Source organism: Salvia splendens, chromosome 18, assembly GCF_004379255.2.
Source record: "Salvia splendens isolate huo1 chromosome 18, SspV2, whole genome shotgun sequence".
Classification (NCBI taxonomy): domain Eukaryota; kingdom Viridiplantae; phylum Streptophyta; class Magnoliopsida; order Lamiales; family Lamiaceae; genus Salvia; species Salvia splendens.
Window position 1 is genome coordinate 9,269,504 of NC_056049.1, and position 18,948 is coordinate 9,288,451.

Consider the following 18,948-nt stretch of genomic DNA (forward strand, 5'->3'; position numbering starts at 1 on the left):
GTTATAACCTGCAGATCTGTCAGCCTAGTCACCATGACTACCACTACCCTCTGAATATTCTGTCTAGCCCAAAATAGAATCCCGTACCTTCCAAATATTTTCTGTTACAAAAATGTCTCCCCATTTCCACGTACACAGCTGCACCTCTACACTACTTTCCCCATTCTAGTCAGTAGGAAATTACCTTTAAGTTCTTGCCTAGGTAGAGACTCAACCCGAGCGTGGTAGCTAACCAAACCATCCAGAATATCACCACAATAGTTTTAACGCACCATCTCTGTGGGATTCGACCCTTACCACCACTATACTGATCAGTAGGAGTGGGTTGAGGAATTTTTGAAACCAGGGCCTAGGTTTAATTAGGATCTCTATCCTGACCAGTAGGATGTATCCTTACTTGAACGACACCTAAGCGCCCTGAGTCCTAACCGTTTCACCGTCCCACCAAAATTTTCTTTTTAGATCCTGGTACATTTTTGTGCTTTCCGGATGGGCGGTATACGGAGTGTCGTGTGCCTCGATCAATATTTCATCTCTTAGGTCCGGATTGGCAGGTACATACAGTCTTCCTTCAAAAGTGAGGGCATTGTCCGCCTCTTCCCTATAATTGCTTTGCTCACCGGTTCGCACTTTCATTCGTATTTTCTCCAGAGCTTCGTCGTGTCTTTGGGCGTCAACTATTCGTTTTCTCAGGTCGGGCTGCAACACTATAGTTGCGATTTTAGCTTCTACCGTTTCCGGTGCTTGTACTATTTCTATCCTCATCTTAGCGAATTCTTGTATCAGTATTTCTTCCCGGGTGGCCAGACAAGCTAGTGGTTGGGACTTTCGACTCAGTGTGTCAGCTACCACATTTGCCTTGCCAGGGTGGTAGTTTATGCTGCAATCATAATCCTTCACCAGCTCCAGCCATCTCCTATGCCGCATGTTCAGATCCTTTTGTTCGAAAAAGTACTTCAAACTCTTATGGTCAGTGAAAATCTCACATTTAACCCCATATAGGTGGTGTCTCCAAATTTTCAGTGCATGCACTACGGCCGCTAATTCTAGATCGTGGGTGGGGTAGTTCAGTTCGTGGGGTCGGAGTTGTCTCGACGCGTAAGCTATCACCTTCCCGTTCTGCATTAGGACGCACCCGAGTCCATTTTTCGAATCATCTGTGTAGACCACGTAATTTGTTTCTGGTTCTGGCACGGCTAACACGGGGGCGGTGGTTAATTTCTTTTTTAGCAGTTGGAAGCTAGCTTCACATTCAGGGGTCCACACAAACTTGATGCCCTTTTTGAGTTGTTGGGTCATTGGTCTGGCAATCTTTGAGAACCCTTCAATAAATCTTCTGTAGTAGCCAGCCAGTCCTAGAAAACTCCGAATTTCGTTCGGGCTGGTTGGTGATCTCCAATTTTGTACGGCCTCTACCTTCACTGGATCTACCCGAATTCCTTCTGCCGTTACTATGTGTCCGAGAAAATTAACTTCATTGAGCCAGAATTCGCACTTGCTGAATTTAGCATAGAGTCTCTCGGTCCTCAATGTTTCGAGGGTAGTTATTAGATGCTCAGCGTGTTCCGATCTATTCTTCGAGTAGATGAGGACGTCGTCTATGAAGACCAGGACGAATTTGTCAAGATATGGGTGAAATATGCGATTCATCAAATCCATGAACACCGCAGGGGCATTGGTCAATCCAAAAGGCATTACTAAAAACTCATAGTGACCGTACCTAGTGCTAAAAGCTGTCTTGGGTACATCTTCAGACCGGATCTTCAATTAGTGGTAACCGGACCTTAAGTCGATCTTAGAAAATATACTAGCCCCTTAAGCTGGTCAAATAAATCATCTATCCTTGGCAAAGGGTATTTATTTTTTAGTGTCACCTTGTTCAGTTCTCGATAATCTATGCACATCCTCAAGGTTCCATCCTTCTTTTTGACGAAAAGTACAGGAGCTCCCCATGGCGACACACTGGGTCTGATGAAACCCAGGTCTAAAAGTTCTTGTAGTTGTAATTTGAGTTCTCCCAGTTCCTTTGGGGCCATTCGGTACGGCGCTTTTGAGATTGGCGCGGCTCCTGGTTCTAAATCGATGGTGAATTCCAGTTGTCTGTCTGGGGGCAACCCGGGCAGCGTGTCAGGAAACATGTCTGGAAATTCACGTACAATCTCCACATCCTCAATCTTCTTTTCTTCATTATGTTCTTTGCTTAAGTAGACAAGGTAGGCGGAACACCCTTTTCTCACAAGCGCGGCTGCTTGTAGGACTGAAATTATGGATTTGCGCTTGTTCATAGTGATTCCATGGAATTCAACTTGCCCTTCTCCTGGAGTTTGAAAAGAAATTTGTCTTTCACTGCACTTGATGGTGGCGTGGTTCTTGGCCAACCATTCCATCCCTAGTATAATATCAACATCTTCCATTTTCATGACCCCCAAGTTATTAGCAAAAACCTTACGTTCTCCGAGCGTGATTTCTAGGTTCGAGCACTTTTGTGTGATTTCTATAACTCCTCCTACTGGTGAGGACACCGTTACTCTAGGTTCGGCTGGTTCTAGTGTGAGTTCTAAAGTGCTTACACACGAAGTTGATATGAAGGAGTGCGAAGCACCAGTATCAAACAATAGGACAATAGGTACGTTCAGTAGGGTGCCCATACCTGCCAGATTCCCACGGTTGTTGCTCTGCTGGTTTCGTCCCAATGCATATGCCCTAGCTTGTGTTGAGAGGCTCGGTCGTTGTGGATGTGGGGCCTGGTGGTCCTGGGTGCCTGCCTGTAGAGCTCGCAGTTGTTGACGTTGTGCTGGCTGGTTAGTTGGTGCACTGCTTCTCTGGGGTCCATTTTGACAGTTTCTGGCGATATGGCCATACTTTCCGCAAGTATAACAAGTCATTTCTCCGGCCCTGCAGATTCCGCTATGGGGCTTGTTACATTTGGGACAAAGATTGGGCCTTGGTTGAGTGATTCCTGTCGGTTTAAAGGTAGGCTGCCTTGCAAAGTTTTGTGGGCGGGGTGGTCCATGCCATGGCTTCTTTTGTCCCCACTGGTTCTGGTTTCCTTCCCACTTCCTTTTGTCCCTTGGGGCTTGGGATGAAGTCTGCAGTGACATATTTGTAGGGTTGGGTGCAGGTCTTTCTTTAGGCAATACAGCTTCAATGTCTAAGGCCAGTTTTAGAGCTTCGGAATATGGTAGTCCGCCACGGCTAGCCAATGCTACTCTTATTTCGTGCCTCAAGCCAGCACAAAATTTCTCGGACATCTTTTCATCCGTATCCACTTGATCAGCTCCGTACCTGGACAGGTCAAAGAAAGTGCGATCATATTCTGTCACTGACATTCGTCCCTGTTTCAAGTTGTAGAACTCTGTTTCTTTCTGCTTTTTATAGCTCTTGGGGATGTATTTGTCGTAGATTCCTGTCTTGAACTGATCCCAAGTTAGGTCCTCTAGCTGCTGCGGGTCATTATCTTTTTGCGGGCCTCCCACCAATAATCTGCTGACCCAGTCAGTTGGAGTGAGGCACAAATCAAACGCTCATCGTCTGTGCATTGCAGTAAGTCAAACAGGCGCTCGAGCGCACGTATCCACGATTCCGCTTCAGTGGGGTCACCTTTTCCGTCAAATGTTGGCGGCTTCTTTTTCAGAAATGTGTTAACGACAGTTCTATCCACTGTCGGGGCAGGTGGAGGTGAAGGTGATCGAGGTGGAGATGGTGGCGGAGGGTTTTTGTGTTGTCTCTCAGGCTCGGGGTACGGCCCTCTACCACGTCCTCTTCCTCTTCCTCGAGGTCGCCCGGCTATCATTGGCGGCATTTTCTATTGATAAAACATTTTCTTATAAGTTACTATTGTTAGAAAGATCTTAACGATTAGGAGGGTAGAGAACTTCAATTTATTCAAACAATCATTATCAGATTCTGCTAAAGACAGAAAGTAAAACATGTATATATACATATAAAAGTTTATGTACAGGGAAAAATTGCCTCCACTGAGGACTTTCGTACAACCATTCTTGGTGTCGCAAAAATATCACATCTGTTACTAAACAGATGTTAGTCAAAATATGTCAAGCCACAGAACACTCGCATGAATGTTTCTGTGATGTCAAAATACTATAGCTAGTCAAAACATTAACCAGAACGGTCTCATAACGGATCCGTTTCTGGAATACACACATATATACAAAGCTGACATCCCTACCTAGTCTACGATCAGGCTGGTGTCTCAGTGGCACTCGCACCGGTCCCCGGGTCCTCCTCACCTTCCTCTGGCTCCTCCTCGTCCGAACTCTCATCAAGGAGAATAGCTGACTCAATAGTGCTACCCGGAGGATGTGGTCCACGGGTCACAGCTCCCCAATGGCGTATAGCCCATGCGACGGGTCCACGCTCTAGTGATATAGGCTCGTGGCGACTCGGAATAGTACGACTCGTCGCTCCTGGCAGTGCGTCGGGAGATGCCTCAGAAGGAATGGGCAGTGGCTGTAGGCGACTGGTGCCTACTATGATCTTCTGCCCAACTAACTCATCCTCGTCTGAAAGAGTGGCGGGGCCATGCCCCTCATAAGCCTCTCGGCTGCTACAGCTCGTAACTCTCTCGCCTCGGTGTTTGCCGACCCTGCTCCCTCTAGGCTCGGTGTGAGGTCAAAGCTGACTAGGTAGAGATCCTCCTCATCTCCCGAAGGGGGACGAGATGGTCCAGCCTCAAACTCTCCGCGAGCCCGACGCCTCGATGGAGATGGCAGAGGTGGGAGAATCAGATCGGGCTGCGGATCTGCTGGCTGCGGGATGATCGGCTCAGGCTGAAGGTCTGCTGGCTGCGGGACTCCTAGGTCACCTACCAGGGCTAGATCGCCCGGCCGCATATATGGCCCCCTCGGTGCCTGGCCATGTAGGATAAAACACGAGTGAATCTCCCCGATGAACTCGGGAAAATCACCAAGAGAGTCGAAGAAAGGGGCTACAGAAAATATATAATCATGGGATCGGTCGATGGAAAAGCCTACCCAATCCGAGGGTAGAAGCCTGATAAGTCGCTGGATCCCGTCATAGTGAGTCACTCCAAAGGGGTGCGCTCTCTCCCAGAGCCACCTAAACTGTGCTAGAGCTATCCCAAGATCCTCTCCTACGAGTATCACAAATGTGACGTGCTCAAGGAGAATGTCCTCGACTGTAGGATAAACCATCTGCAAAAGGACCTACATCGATCAACCTCCCCCCTCGTATCGTGGTATGTAAATATGCATATAAAACATAAAGAAGTAAACGTGATGTGATGCGGATGCTCGGTCATTCCTACGAGTCGTATCCAACTATGTTATATTTGGGTACTATTAGCAGTCCTAAAAGTCACTTCTACGTCACATCATACGTGTTTACTATCGTTCGGAACTGCTCGTTATAACGTTTTTGGTATTGTTGCTTAGCTCAGGAAAGCGTTGGTAAATTTACGATTGCTGATCTAACGAGGCTATGTATAAAATACTCAATACACAGTTCAGAAATAGAAAAACGAACTTGCTTTCAAAATATAATCACTTACCGTTGTTTTGGTTGAGCGTGTTGGGGGTAGGTGCTGGAAGTTTTTTTTGTTAGACGAAAAAAAGCCTAGCGGAACAATGCTAGACCAAAGATTATTGAAAAAGACTCTCGGGTTCAGAGCATGAAAGACGGCCGCAGTTAGCTAAAGATAGCATAACCCGGGGGAACCGTGACTAAGGAGGAATTATAAGAAGCGGGGATAGAATTTAGGGGAAATTAAAGCCAAAGCAGAACGAGACGCATATAATAAACTCATATAGGGAAATACTTATAATAAAATACACTCGATCATGCAGAATCGAGTGACCGTTCATACAAGTTCTGATTATCAGAGTCAAAAGTAAAATAGACACTGCCTCTTTACCGGCACAGCGGAAACAAAAGAACGCGGTCCATGTATGGAGACATGAACCTCCGAGAGTTTTATTCATAGTTAGTTACTAGATTGCTCTCCACAGCACTTGTCCCTCCCCCTTTTCACTACTCAACCTGCGCATTTAGAAATATATTCAGGGCTGAGTACAAAAGTACTCAGTGAACACATTGCCGAATAATTACATATATACATTTGAAAATATTGTCAAGCCACCATCACAGTAATACTCGGGGTTTTATTGAAAAGACCCAAGCTTACTAAAATATTCACATTGGGCCCTTTTTCCTGTACTTAGCCATATCTGATCACATTGTGCCGTCGAGATGGTGTTCTCGCACGGTCACCTTCTCTGCCCATTATGTCAGAGGTATCCTTGTGCCGGGAAGGTGGCCACCTTCCTCGGTCACCTGCTCTGCCCAACATGTCAGAGGTAGCTTGTGTACACTAGTCTGAGCGGGGACACCGCCCTCACTGGGACCCGAATTCGACTTATATCATCATTCATAACTCCTTTGGCCTTAGCCAAACAGATAGGCATCATACAAAAACATTTATGCAAGACAACATTTTTAAAAAAATCACGAACATGTGTTCGTGTTTTCATAAAATATCACCTCAAAATAATTTGCATTTTTATCCACATTAGTATGTAGGATAGGAAAGTTCACCTCGTACGCTTCCCAAGATTTTTAGGCGTTAAATCCTTGCTTCTCGGTGTTAAACTCCTCGTGAGTTCTCCCTTTTTTTCGAAAAAGAAAATAAATATCGGACTGTTTAAATTTTAAAAAGATGTAGTAATTTGAGAATGCACCTAACACCATATATTCCTTCTATTAAATTCCACGAAATATTAATTAGGCACATGTTAGATTACTAAAATCTAATTCACGTATTTAAGCTAAATTTTCACTAAAAGAAACTATACTTATTTAATTAATATGCATAAAAATTAGTTGCACTCAACATAGGCAAAAAAAATGATAACATCTCTTTCGTAAAGAGCTAATTTTAAAATAAGCCAAAATTACCTTCTTAAATTATAGCTTAATTAAATAAGTTTTCGGAAGAGCTTGTGGGATTATTTTACTACAACCCAACTTATTCCTGATTTTATTACTTCATGGCCAAGATAAATAAAATAAAGAGACCCACATATACAGACTTTCCCTTTCCTCCTTCACCACTAAATCCCTAAATCTCTCCACAAAATGGAACGGCCCCCCCTTTTCTCCTCACTTCTGCTTCTGCAACTTCCAGCACCGCTGTCGCTGAAGCGAGCACGGCGACGCACCGCCACCACCGTGCGCAGCCACTGCCGCCGCCGCCATCTCCAGATCTCCCTCTCGTTCAGGTCAGCCGCCGCCGCGGAGGCCGCTGTCACCTCGCGCAGCCCCAGCCACCGTCGCCTTCCCCTTCGTGCGCGTCGCTGCCGCCGCTGTGCATGCACAAGCGGCGGCTGTGGCATCTCCCCTACACCGTTACTACACCACCGGCAGCCTCCCCAACACTGCTACGGCTACTGACTCCCCTCTCCGACAACACCACAACCACCATTTACTTTCTCCCGACAGTAAGAATTTCATCCTATGTTGTCTAGACTTTTACTTTGTTAAATTATACATAGATAAAGTTCTAGGTGTTTGAAACATGTAGATGGGTGAAAGTTACAATTTTGATGGTTGATTTGGGGGTATGACACTGTTTTCATCGACGACGGAGTGCCGGAAATCCGGCAGATTCAACCTCTAAGATAAGTCTCACTAACTGCCCTATGTTAGTTCTCCTATTTCAATAGCTTGGGGAAATATTGGTTTTAGCATGCTACTTGTAAGTTTTGGTGAAACTCGGAGCATTTGTTGTGTTATTGTGAGTTCTTGATGTAATATGTGATACGGTGGTGCCTAGCATGTGTGTTCCTATATTTCATATCTAGTGTGAATGGATGTATATGCATAAAGAAAATGAAAGGAGGCTTGGGGTTACCTTTTTATGTGGGGGCGAGGTGGTGTTGGATTGGGGACTTGATTCTACAAGTGTGTGCAAATCTTCCTCCTTAGACTCTGTCCGATATGGAATTTGAGTGGGCAGAGCAAATAGTATGTGGGGTGTGTGTAGGAATTATGTGGGGTTTGTGAAGGGGTGATTAGGATATATGATGGTGATGTTTTATGGTGAAGGAAAGTGAGTAAATATACTGATCTATAAAAGATGGCAAACGTAACCTGCAATCATTCTTGGAGAGAATGTTCACCATAGTGTCAGAGGATGAGGATTTTTTCCATACTTCATAAATGCTGCATTTATTATTTCTACTACTCATCAAGTAGCATTAAATGCATTGTCATGACAAAGTCCTTCTCGGATAAGCTAAAATATATATATATATATATATATATATATATATTAATTTTTTTTTTATTGGTATTTGCTTACTTAATCATTTAATTTGGTGCAGGTACAATCGGCTCAAGTTCGTGGCTGTCCGCGTTGAAGTATCCGATTTTTCATAGGATGTATAAAATTAAAGTTTGTTGGACTTTTATCGGATGTATCCGATATTATTAAAATTTGATCTTTGGGATCTTATTTATTTATTAAAATTATTACATTCTTATAGGTGTAATATATTTATATTTTCTATTCACTTGTCTAACATTAAATCAACAACGACAAATTATCGTGGCTCGGATTTAATCGCATAAAAGTTACTTATATAAGTAATCAAGCTAATAATATTGTTTCTAATAATATCGGCTTAGCGGGTCGTTACAATAGCATCAGATGATGATGATGCCAATGGTGGATCAAGGTCTCTTCGTACAACATCAACATTATCTGGAACATTCACTTGATTATTCATTCCAACGTCAGCAACATCTGCAACATCTGCTTGCTCATTCATACCACAATCAAAGCTCATATGTTCAATCCTCGTAGATGATCCAACATCATAATCAACAACTAGTGAGGTTTCTAAATTTCCAACAGACGAATACTCAAGAAACAATTCAATATGACGAGTAGAATTTAGAGCCTCATTGAACATAAACATCACACTTTCATCACTGTCAACTCCAGTACATATATAATTCATACCGGTACCAAAGAGACAATGCCTCCATGATATTTCGATAGAGTGTTGATATGAATCTATTCTTATCTTAGCACATATCATTGCAACTAATTCAGAGAATGAAACACACGAATTCAATACGATGAAGCCTCTCGCACGAGGTGGATCATAACCAATACCCACTTGAGGAAGTTGAACTATTCTACCACCCCCAATATAAACTCACAAATACTTGCATGATTTCTGCAAAAAAAAATATACAAACCAACAACAATTAGAGAAGATTTTTTTCTATAAACCCTAATTTAATAAATTTGAGATAAATTTATTATAAACCATAATATTATGCAATAAACAAAAACTAAGGGAGGAATGTTGAAAGATTGTGGAAAACTAACCGAAATATGATGGAAAATCGATTGGAATCGCGAGAATCGGAAGAAATTGCTCAAAAATCATTGCTGCCCCTCTTATCGCTTTCTCTCGCGCAGAATGGTTCTGTTCTGTATCTGTTCTCGTCGTTTGTTTAAAATAGAGACGCATGAGGCTCATGTGTCTTACCTTAAGACGCATGAGGGTCATGCTTCGTTTAATAAAATTAAAAAAAAATTAAAAAACGCATTAAGGTCATGCGTCGTAGTCTAAAAAGCAAGACCGTCATGCATTTCATTTACGGAGGACGCATGACCCTCATGCGTCGCTCCTAAACTTGCAATTTAAATAAACCCAGTACACTTATGGAAGGTAAAAAACGTCCTATAACTAAAAAAAGAATTACCTCGTGAAGGGTGAGGTGTGAATACACATTTGATAACAAGTTAGGGGAATAAGAACTAATGCCCTATAAGCGGTTTCAAATATTTTATCTGTCGACGGAGACTGGCGGAGCCGATACCACCGCCTCATTTTTGGGGAAATTTTTTATGTTAAATTTATGAGAATTATACACAATGTCTCATTAAAAATTAATCGTTTTACATTTTGGATTGTTCCATGAAAAATGAAACGTTTCTTCAAATGGAAATAACACTATTTTTACTTTTTCATTTCTCTTACTTCTTTTCTCCTTATTAACTCACAAAACAACTTAACACAAAATCTTGTACTAAAAAACAAATGTTTCATTTTTAGTAGAACGAATAGAGTATTTATTAGTAGGTTAAATTAGAGAAAATAAAGTAAAAAAAATAAGGTAGGACAAAAATTAAGCAAAATACATATACGGTACTTTTTTTTTTGTTATTTCTTTCCCATTTTGCTACTTTCAACCTTAGAACAATTACAATTTGGTATTTAAACCAACATAATATTGCTCAAACCCATTTACATTATATCTAGTTCAAAACGTTGGCTTTTTATGCAATTTTATACTACTAGTATAGGATATCTTTATTCAAGGGATTTGAAATTTAAGTAAAAACCAAAAGTAAAATAGACTTTCCTTCACCACAACTTGTTTTTATCAAGTAGCATGAGGTGTAGAAGTAGACTATTCTTCACCCACCCCAACTTATTTGAAATATAAATCTTTCACCAAATCAAATCGGCATTTTTAAAATTTATTGCTAAGAGAGGAAATATCAAATCGGCATTTTTAAAATTTATTGCTAAGAGAGGAAATGTATAAATACAAAAATCTTCATTTGTTAAGTTAAATTTAAACCTTTCACCGCAATCACCTATATTGATTTTTCTAATAAAACTTTTTGTTAAATGAAATTAAAATATTGACATTAACATATGAATGACCAGGTGGCAATGGAACAAAAAGAAGAAGAAAAATACACAACCAAAGAAAGAAAAGGCAAAATGTTTATATAAATGGCATTTCCACTACCAATGCAAAATAAAATCAAAATAATGGATTGATTGACTTGGTCTTACAATGATACAAATACTTGATTTTGAGTTGGCCAGTTCATTGGGTAGACTTTGATACTTCCTTGATTTTTTTGTCTTTTTGTAAGGAAGAAAAATCAAAATGGACATAAAACCAAACAAAAGTATAATGTATATATAACCTAAAATTGGGTACATGCCCTCTCTCGTCAGAGTTATGAATTAGACCCAAAAAGTAAATAATATATAGGGGAGATAGATTAAAGTATAAATAATATTAAGTGCATAACTAGAGAACAAATCTTAGTCATTAAATCAAAACGATATAGTTCACTATGTAGGCATTTTAGTTCACAATATGAATTTGAAAACAATGAGTAAACCAAAACACCATTATAGTGAAATATTTACTATATGAATGATTTAGTTCACTGTAATTGCATTTTGGTTCACTCCTTCGTGTAGTGAACTAAACCAATTTTATAATAAACTAAATTTGTGTTCTCTAATTATGCTTAAAGTAGTGGTTTCCCTACATTACTGTTTTATATATAGAATATAGTTGAAGACTAAAGATATTGTGATAGTAACGTTATAAAATTTCGGACGGTAGTTTATGATTTATTTAGTAATTACCCTCGCACCATAAATCATAATCAATTAAAAAGTTATTATAGGTACATTAAACTTTTTCAACCGTCATCTTTAATCTTATTCCTAGTAATTCAATATCAGTACTACTGTACTAGGTTTACCATAAGCTATTTAGATTTGGGTTATTCCTACACAACTAATTTACAGTAAAATTTAATTTAGATTTGGGTTATTCCTACACACAACTAACAGTAAAATTTAATTTGTAAGTTATTATAGACAAAGTTGTAAAGGGCACGAGTTTAAATGTGCAATTGGTAAAGTAAGAGAGAGAAAAGGAAAAAAGTAGTGGAATCAGTGTTAGTGAATTGTGAGGTCGATATTTAGAATGATGTGTAGGGTTCAGGGACAGAACCATAAATATTAAGAAGCCGGTGCTGAAATTTATGATAATAATAATAATAATACAAGTAATAATAAATAGTATAATACTAATAATTATTACTTTGTTTTCTCATATTACTCGCACTTTTCATTTTAGATCGTAAATTTGAAATTGATTTTTAGTGTAATTAAATTAGTATTTTAATTGTAATGAGATATCACTAAATAAAGGAATACTTAATTAAATCTAATGTATTAATTAAATAAAATATCCAGCTTTAAATTATTATAATTGATTATTTAATTAAAGAGGAAAGCAACATTTATATAGTTATATTTAATAAAAATGAATTGAAAAACAAAATGGAGAAATAGTGAACAATATAATTGAATAGAACAGAATACGAAAATTTGTTGGTAAAACTTAAAAGTTGTACTTAAAATTCTATAGAATTGAATAATAATTTAATTTGAAGGCCGTTGTTTGGTAAAACTTAAAATGATAGAGTTTGAAGAAATTATATAATGTGTGTGCAAGTTTGTGGTGTGTCTTGTGTAAGCGTGTGTGTGTTGTATGAGTGCAATGTGTTTGTATGTGTAGTGTTTGGTAGTGCTCGATTTTAAGTATTTATAATTTAAATTAATAGCTTTTAATATGGAACTCAAATGGTGAAGTTAGAATTGTAATTCAATTTCAAATCTTATTTTTTTGTAATATCAAAGATTATATTGAAATTGAAAGCTTCAATTCCATAATACCGAACTAAGCCAAAGTGATTTTTTTGCAAAATTTTGTAACTTTAGCCATAAGTAAAAAGATGTTTCTCTCGCATTTAATGATTGGTCTTTAAGTCTAGGAATTGAATTGGCGAATTATTATTCAAGATGTAGCTAGTGTAGACAAGAAGTTTTGAAGATTTATAGTACTATAAATATAAATAAATTTCATATAATTAAACAAAAGTAGATAATTTTGAGGATTCAAGTATATAATTATACTTATCATTCATTTCATTTTAATAGATTATTCAATACATATTTTAATTAGTGATAGATAAATAAGTATATAATTAATTATATCGCAGTGCAAAAACTCATACACACAATATCAACTGTCATTACATATATATACATAAATCCACATAATATGGAAACCGACAACTCCCATTTAGGATACGAAACCACAGAAGCATAGAACAGCCATAGTCATAACATATGACTATTCTCTATAGATTCTCTTTCATTAATACATAAATAAATACCTATAGCAAGTTAAGACATCACTTGAACTACAACATATAGGAAGATCATGTAACCTTTTAGTGAGTCTTGAAGCTTAGACACGCTAGCTGTCAACGAGCCTTTCAAGCACCACAAGAAACAAGCGAATAAATCCCACTTATGTTGTAACCTATCAACTTCCACAAGCTAAGCACTCGTCGCGGTTGGCTAAAGAGCATACCATTTGGGCCATCTTAGAATTCTCGTCATCAGCAACCGCCTTAGCCTTATCATCCTGCAGAACGATTGCATTTTGCTTTGAGCATGTGTAATGGGGTTTAATGGAATCATTCACTTTGTAGAGAGAGCAACTACCTTTATCATGGTAGTGTCAACTGTGAATTTGATGGCGTCTGCTGCTGCACGTGACCTTAGGTAGTACATGCCCGTCTTCAAACCCTTTGTGACCAAGGATAATAAAATCAGCACAAGTATAGATAGCGTATAAGCATATGCCTTCCGATTTTTCTGAATTTGCTAAATCTGTAGTTTAATTTATGTTTAGCTTACCCTAGTCCAGGCATGGAAGTGGAGAGAAGTAAGCTTTCCAAAACTAGGTTGGTCCATATGGATGTTTAGGCTCTGGCTCTGGTCTATGAAGCATCCACGGTCGATAGCCATATCAACCAATATTCGTTGTTTAATCTCCCAAACAGTTCTGAGAATAAGCGAAATGAATTAGCATGAGACAAATTGAAAAGAAGGGACAGTTTAGAGCACTGATTTCCGTGGAATGCATACTTGTAAATAACTTTAAGATCTTCAGGAACCTCAGGGATCTTTTGAACGGAGCCATCCTCATAAATTATCCTGTTCTTGACATTAGGAGACCAAAGCCCCATCTCGGTCAAATCGTGGAGAAGATGCTTATTCACAACAACAAACTCACCACTGAAAAGGCCACCAAGCATCGGTATCGTGTCAAACCAAATGTTGATGAGGGAAGCTGAATTAAATATGTTGATGAGCCAAACCTTAGAACTCTACGGCTGTAAATGTTGGAAGTGTATGGTTCAAAGCACTCGTTGTTCCCAAGAATCTGGCTTGTTGATGCAGTTGGCATGGGTGCTATGAGGAGTGAGTTCCGGATCCCATGTTCGGTGATCCTAGCTCGAAGAGCATCCCAATCCCATCTATCTGACGGCTTCACTCCCCACATATCTGGCTGGATGATTCCCTGAAAGATACAGCCATGTTTAAATGATGAAGCCCACATAATATCAGTAACAAGGCACTAGCTTATATTTTCTTATATGGCAATCCTGTAATCAGACAAGCTACAGAAGACCAACAAATGGGGAAGTTGTCGTCAGTGTTCCAAACCACCATGTAATACCAGGTAACTGAGACTTCATAAATTACCAACAGTGTGATGAACAAGTTAAGGATTTATGATATATACCTTGCTAACAGGGCTGCCTTTATATGTCTCATACGGTCCTTCTTTCTGAGCAAGTTCACAAGATGCCTTTAATGCATGATAGTATATGGTCTCAAATATATCCTTGTTCAACTGTTGAGCCTGCACTTGGAAATAGAATCAACGAACTTAGCAAAATTACAGACAACATGTCAAAGAAAATATCAGCTTTATACCTCTGGAGATTCAAATGCCATGCCAAGCAAGATGAAGGTATCAGCAAGACCTTGTACACCAATTCCTATTGGCCTGTGACGCATGTTAGACCTTTTTGCAGTTTCAACTGGATAATAATTCGTATCAATTATCTTGTTAAGGTTTGTAGTTACAAGCTCAGTAACCTGCACAAACAAATCAACAGATAAAGATCTAAAAAAACATCACAATTATGTACAACAGACAACTTAAACTGATTAGCTAACCAGCAAATAAAATTAACACACCTCGGCCAGTTTGTCAAAGTCAAAATATCGGTTTTTAGACCCTAGGCTGCCAACAAGCTTTGTTGGTTGGGACTCCAGAGGCACACCCTTAAGAAATTAGAGAAACAAATTAAGAAGATATTCAAGTAAACTAAATAGATAAGGATTCATTCATATAATAAAATAGTAACCTTCTCTCGAACATAACGTGGCAGGGCAATTGATGCAAGATTGCAAACAGCAGTTTCTGTGGGACTTGTATACTCAATTATCTCAGTACACAAGTTAGATGATTTTATGGTACCCAGATTCTGCTGGTTGCTCTTTCTATTGCAAGTGTCCTGCACATAAAAGGTGAAGATTCAGATGAACTGATGTTCAGAAAAAAGAATGAGTAAATTATATATTGCGAGAGTTGTCAATTCCATTACTTTATAAAGCATATAAGGAGTTCCAGTTTCAATCTGGGATTTCAAGATTTCAAACCACAAACTCTGTGCCTGGACAACTTTCTTAGCCTTTCCCTGAGTTCAATACAAACAAAACTTCAGAAATCATAATTCACTCAAAGAAAAGTATTAATGCCATGCACACCTAAGTCTACTTTACCTCTGTTTCATATTTAGTGTACAAGGCTTCAAATTCCTCACCCCAACAATCAGCTAATCCAGGAGACTCATTTGGACAGAACAATGACCAGTGACTATCAGATTGAACTCTTTGCATAAAGAGATCAGGTACCCAAAGACCATAGAACAAATCTCTTGCCCGATGCTCCTCCTGAAAATAATTGATGAAAGGAAGAGTTCATATAAATTATGGCAGTAATTGAATCACCTAAAACACTTCCAGTCTTTACTTTACCCATAAAATAATCAACGGGAAACAATGCATTTCCACAACAGCCCCCAAAATAATACCTTTCCATGATTTTTCCTCAAATCAAGAAACTCAAAGATGTCAGCATGCCATGGCTCCAAATATACAGCAAAAGCACCTATCCTCGCCACAGAAAGACCACTATCAAAAACGCAATACAAATGCAAGCTATACAATAGAACAGAATACGAAATGTGCAAACCTTTCCTCTTGCCACCCCCCTGATCCACATATCTAGCAGTGTCATTGAAAACTCGAAGCATTGGGACAATTCCATTGGATGTTCCATTTGTTCCACGTATATAACTTCCTGTAGCCCGGATATTGTGGACAGACACACCAATTCCTCCAGCTGATTTGCTAATGACAGCACATTCCTTGAGGGTATCATATATGCCTTCAATACTATCATCCTTCATGCATATCAAGAAACAGCTGCTCAACTGTAATCAATGCACAAAAATAAAATATTTATTAAAAAAACATAAATTTCCAAGTAAAACTAATATCTATTCATGAAAAGGGTTAGCATTCATAGTACTAGAAATTGATATATCATTTGGTAGTTATATCAGTTATCATACTTGAGGTCTTGGTGTTCCAGCATTAAAAAGGGTGGGTGAGGCATGAGTGAACCATCGTTGGGACAAAAGATGATATGTTTTGATGGCAGAATCTATATCATCTTTATGGATGCCAACAGCAACCCTCATTAACATGTGTTGTGGCCTTTCAACAACCTTGCCTTGGACCTTTAATAGGTAAGACCTTTCAAGTGTCTTAAAACCAAAGTAATCATAGTCAAAGTCTCTGTCATATATGATCTCACTATCAAGACGTACAGAGTTCTGCCAAAAGGAAAATAACACAGCATTAGTACATTGAATAAGTTGCAATATATGTTAATATCGTGGGACTAAGAATCAGTAAAACATTAACAAGCTTGTATATACATCCACCCCCTCCAACATTATGACCCATGTCATTTACACATGCATCCATACAAACTAAATAATCCATAAATGAAAGTAATAACACGATGGAAAGACACACTTAACAAAACTGCATAGGGAAGTAACATTCTCCATAGATCAATTGAATTAAGTTACAATTTGCTGCATTCTTAACCATCTGCGGTTCATATACCAATGCTGGAATACATAATAAAAAAATCACTTAACTTAAAATGCAAAAGCTGGAAGAACAAATACCTTCATTATAATCTCATACACATCATTAGCAATTAAAGGGGCCGCTAGTCCAGACCTCTCACTCACATGATTGTACATGTCTTTGACCCTGCAAAAATTATGCAGAGTGTTAAAACCCAATATATATGTTAATAGTTTATCTGTAACAGTGAAGTCCACTTACGTCTCAGAAAATGATTTCTTGGTGTTCTTGTGAAGATTTGAAACAGCAATTCTTGCCGCCAACTGCATATTGCAAATAATTAATACTCCTATCAGTTTCAAGATTCCAAAAGCACTAGACCAGATATACAATATAAACAGGGTAGATCCTCTGCTGTGGGTGGGAGGAAATACAGGAGATTGCTGCTAAAAGACACAGTTTTGCTTACATTGAGTCGGTTTTCTTTGGCATAAACAAGACAACATTTTCAAACAAAAATCGGATAAACGAGTAGTGTTAAACATCACCTACTTAACCAGCTATACATTCAAACAATTAGAAGCACCAGAAATTACCAATAAAATTTTAATCCAAAAAAAACAGCATAACATCAGTAAATTAAGATAATCAAGCCAAATTTCACAACCAATCGGAGAGATCCACCAACAAAACCCAAAATCACGACGACTAAAATAACAATATAAAAAAAGGAGATATCAAATCAGCAATCAAACTCACACAAGCATAATCAGGGTGATTGGCGGTCAAAGCAGCAGCCGTCTCCGCCGCCAATTCATCAAGCTGGCTGGTGGTGACGCCCTTGTACACCCCGGCACAGACTTTCTGCGATACCAAAACTGGGTCACAGTGCTCGCTACTGAGCCCATAACTCAGCTTTTTTAGCCGCGCGGTGATCTTGTCGAAGTGCACAGCCTCTTGCCTCCCGTCTCTCTTCACAACATACATATTTTACCGAGCTAATTTCTAGATTTCACTCACTTGGGGCTTTTCACAAACAGGTGGTGGGTATATATAGCCACAAACGCGGAATAGAAACAACAGAGAGGGGCTTCTAATAGCTCTAGGGCTTTGAGAATTTTCCCTCTCAAATTTGGGGAGATTTGAAGATTTTCCCGCTCAAACGAAGAGAGTAGATGGTGGCGAAGCGTTGGCGAAAGCGGCATGTGATCCACACCTACACGTATTTAATTATCAGTAGTTGGCTTTTAGCAACCTTTTATTTTAATCTTATTTTATTTTACTTTTATATGTATCTAAAAATTTCATGATTGGTCGTACAAATTTTGTAACGTGTTTAGATTCGAAATGGAGTAACGTTGAGTTTTGAAGTTATTTTCGAATGGAGTAACCCTGGGCGACGGGCACCCAGGGTTCGTCGACGCCGGGGTACCAACCACCCAATTTTAATGTTGATGCATACGCCCGTCCCTCCGCCCCGCGATATTCGCAGGGATTATCTCAGATTCGGGAGGATTATCCGGTTCAACCCACTTTGGAAAAAGGCCGAGGCGGGGGAAGCTCCAGGGCGGAGGCCGAGGTGGACGAGGAGGGGGAGGATCTAGGCCGGCATCCGTACGGCCCCAAAGAAACGCTGGCGATGTACAACGCCTGGATCAGCGTCTCGTACGATCCCATCGTCGGGAATCAACAACCCCGGAAGTGCTTCTGGGAAAATGTCACTGAGGCCTACCACGAGATTAAGCCGAAAAAGACCCGCCGCCGCACATATAAGATGTTCCGCGCTCACTTTGACCGAGTCGACATAGAGGTCAAACGATTCTGCGCCATCCACAAGAATTAAGCGGCTCATTACCAAAGCGGAGCCATAGGAGCCGACATTCTGAGGTCGGCTTTGCGGGTCTACTACGACGACACCGGCAAACAATTCAAATATGTCGATGTTTTGGAGGTCGTCAAGGACGAGGAAAGGTGGGCCGGCGGTGACCCCCCAACTCCCTTATGGTCATGTACATGACCGCCACAATGGCGGACACTT

General features: G+C 39.6%; 1 protein-coding gene across 1 annotated transcript; it reads right to left on the reverse strand.

Annotated features, from left to right (window-relative positions):
• Positions 1–12,892: 12,892 nt before the first annotated feature.
• On the reverse strand, positions 12,893–18,134 carry LOC121777994 (ribonucleoside-diphosphate reductase large subunit). Its single transcript, XM_042175354.1, has 17 exons — positions 17,670–18,134; positions 17,172–17,233; positions 17,009–17,096; positions 16,382–16,645; positions 16,000–16,240; positions 15,839–15,915; positions 15,528–15,698; positions 15,350–15,442; positions 15,110–15,259; positions 14,940–15,026; positions 14,673–14,837; positions 14,479–14,598; positions 14,051–14,253; positions 13,818–13,967; positions 13,587–13,734; positions 13,392–13,475; positions 12,893–13,311 (listed from the first exon to the last, which is right to left on the reverse strand). The coding sequence occupies exons 1-17, from the start codon at positions 17,895–17,897 to the stop codon at positions 13,210–13,212; spliced, it is 2,433 nt and encodes an 810-aa protein (XP_042031288.1). The 5' UTR covers positions 17,898–18,134; the 3' UTR covers positions 12,893–13,209.
• Between the last annotated feature and the right edge of the window lie 814 nt (positions 18,135–18,948).

Bases quoted from the DNA above. Each gene is read 5' to 3' on its own strand.
- LOC121777994 (XM_042175354.1), bottom strand. From the start codon at position 17,897: ATGTATGTTGTGAAGAGAGACGGGAGGCAAGAGGCTGTGCACTTCGAC. The intron at 16,241-16,381 runs GTATGATAACTG...CATTGATTACAG, and splicing joins CTGGAACACCAAGACCTCAA to TTGAGCAGCTGTTTCTTGAT. The intron at 13,735-13,817 runs GTATGCATTCCA...GCTTATTCTCAG, and splicing joins GATCTTAAAGTTATTTACAA to AACTGTTTGGGAGATTAAAC.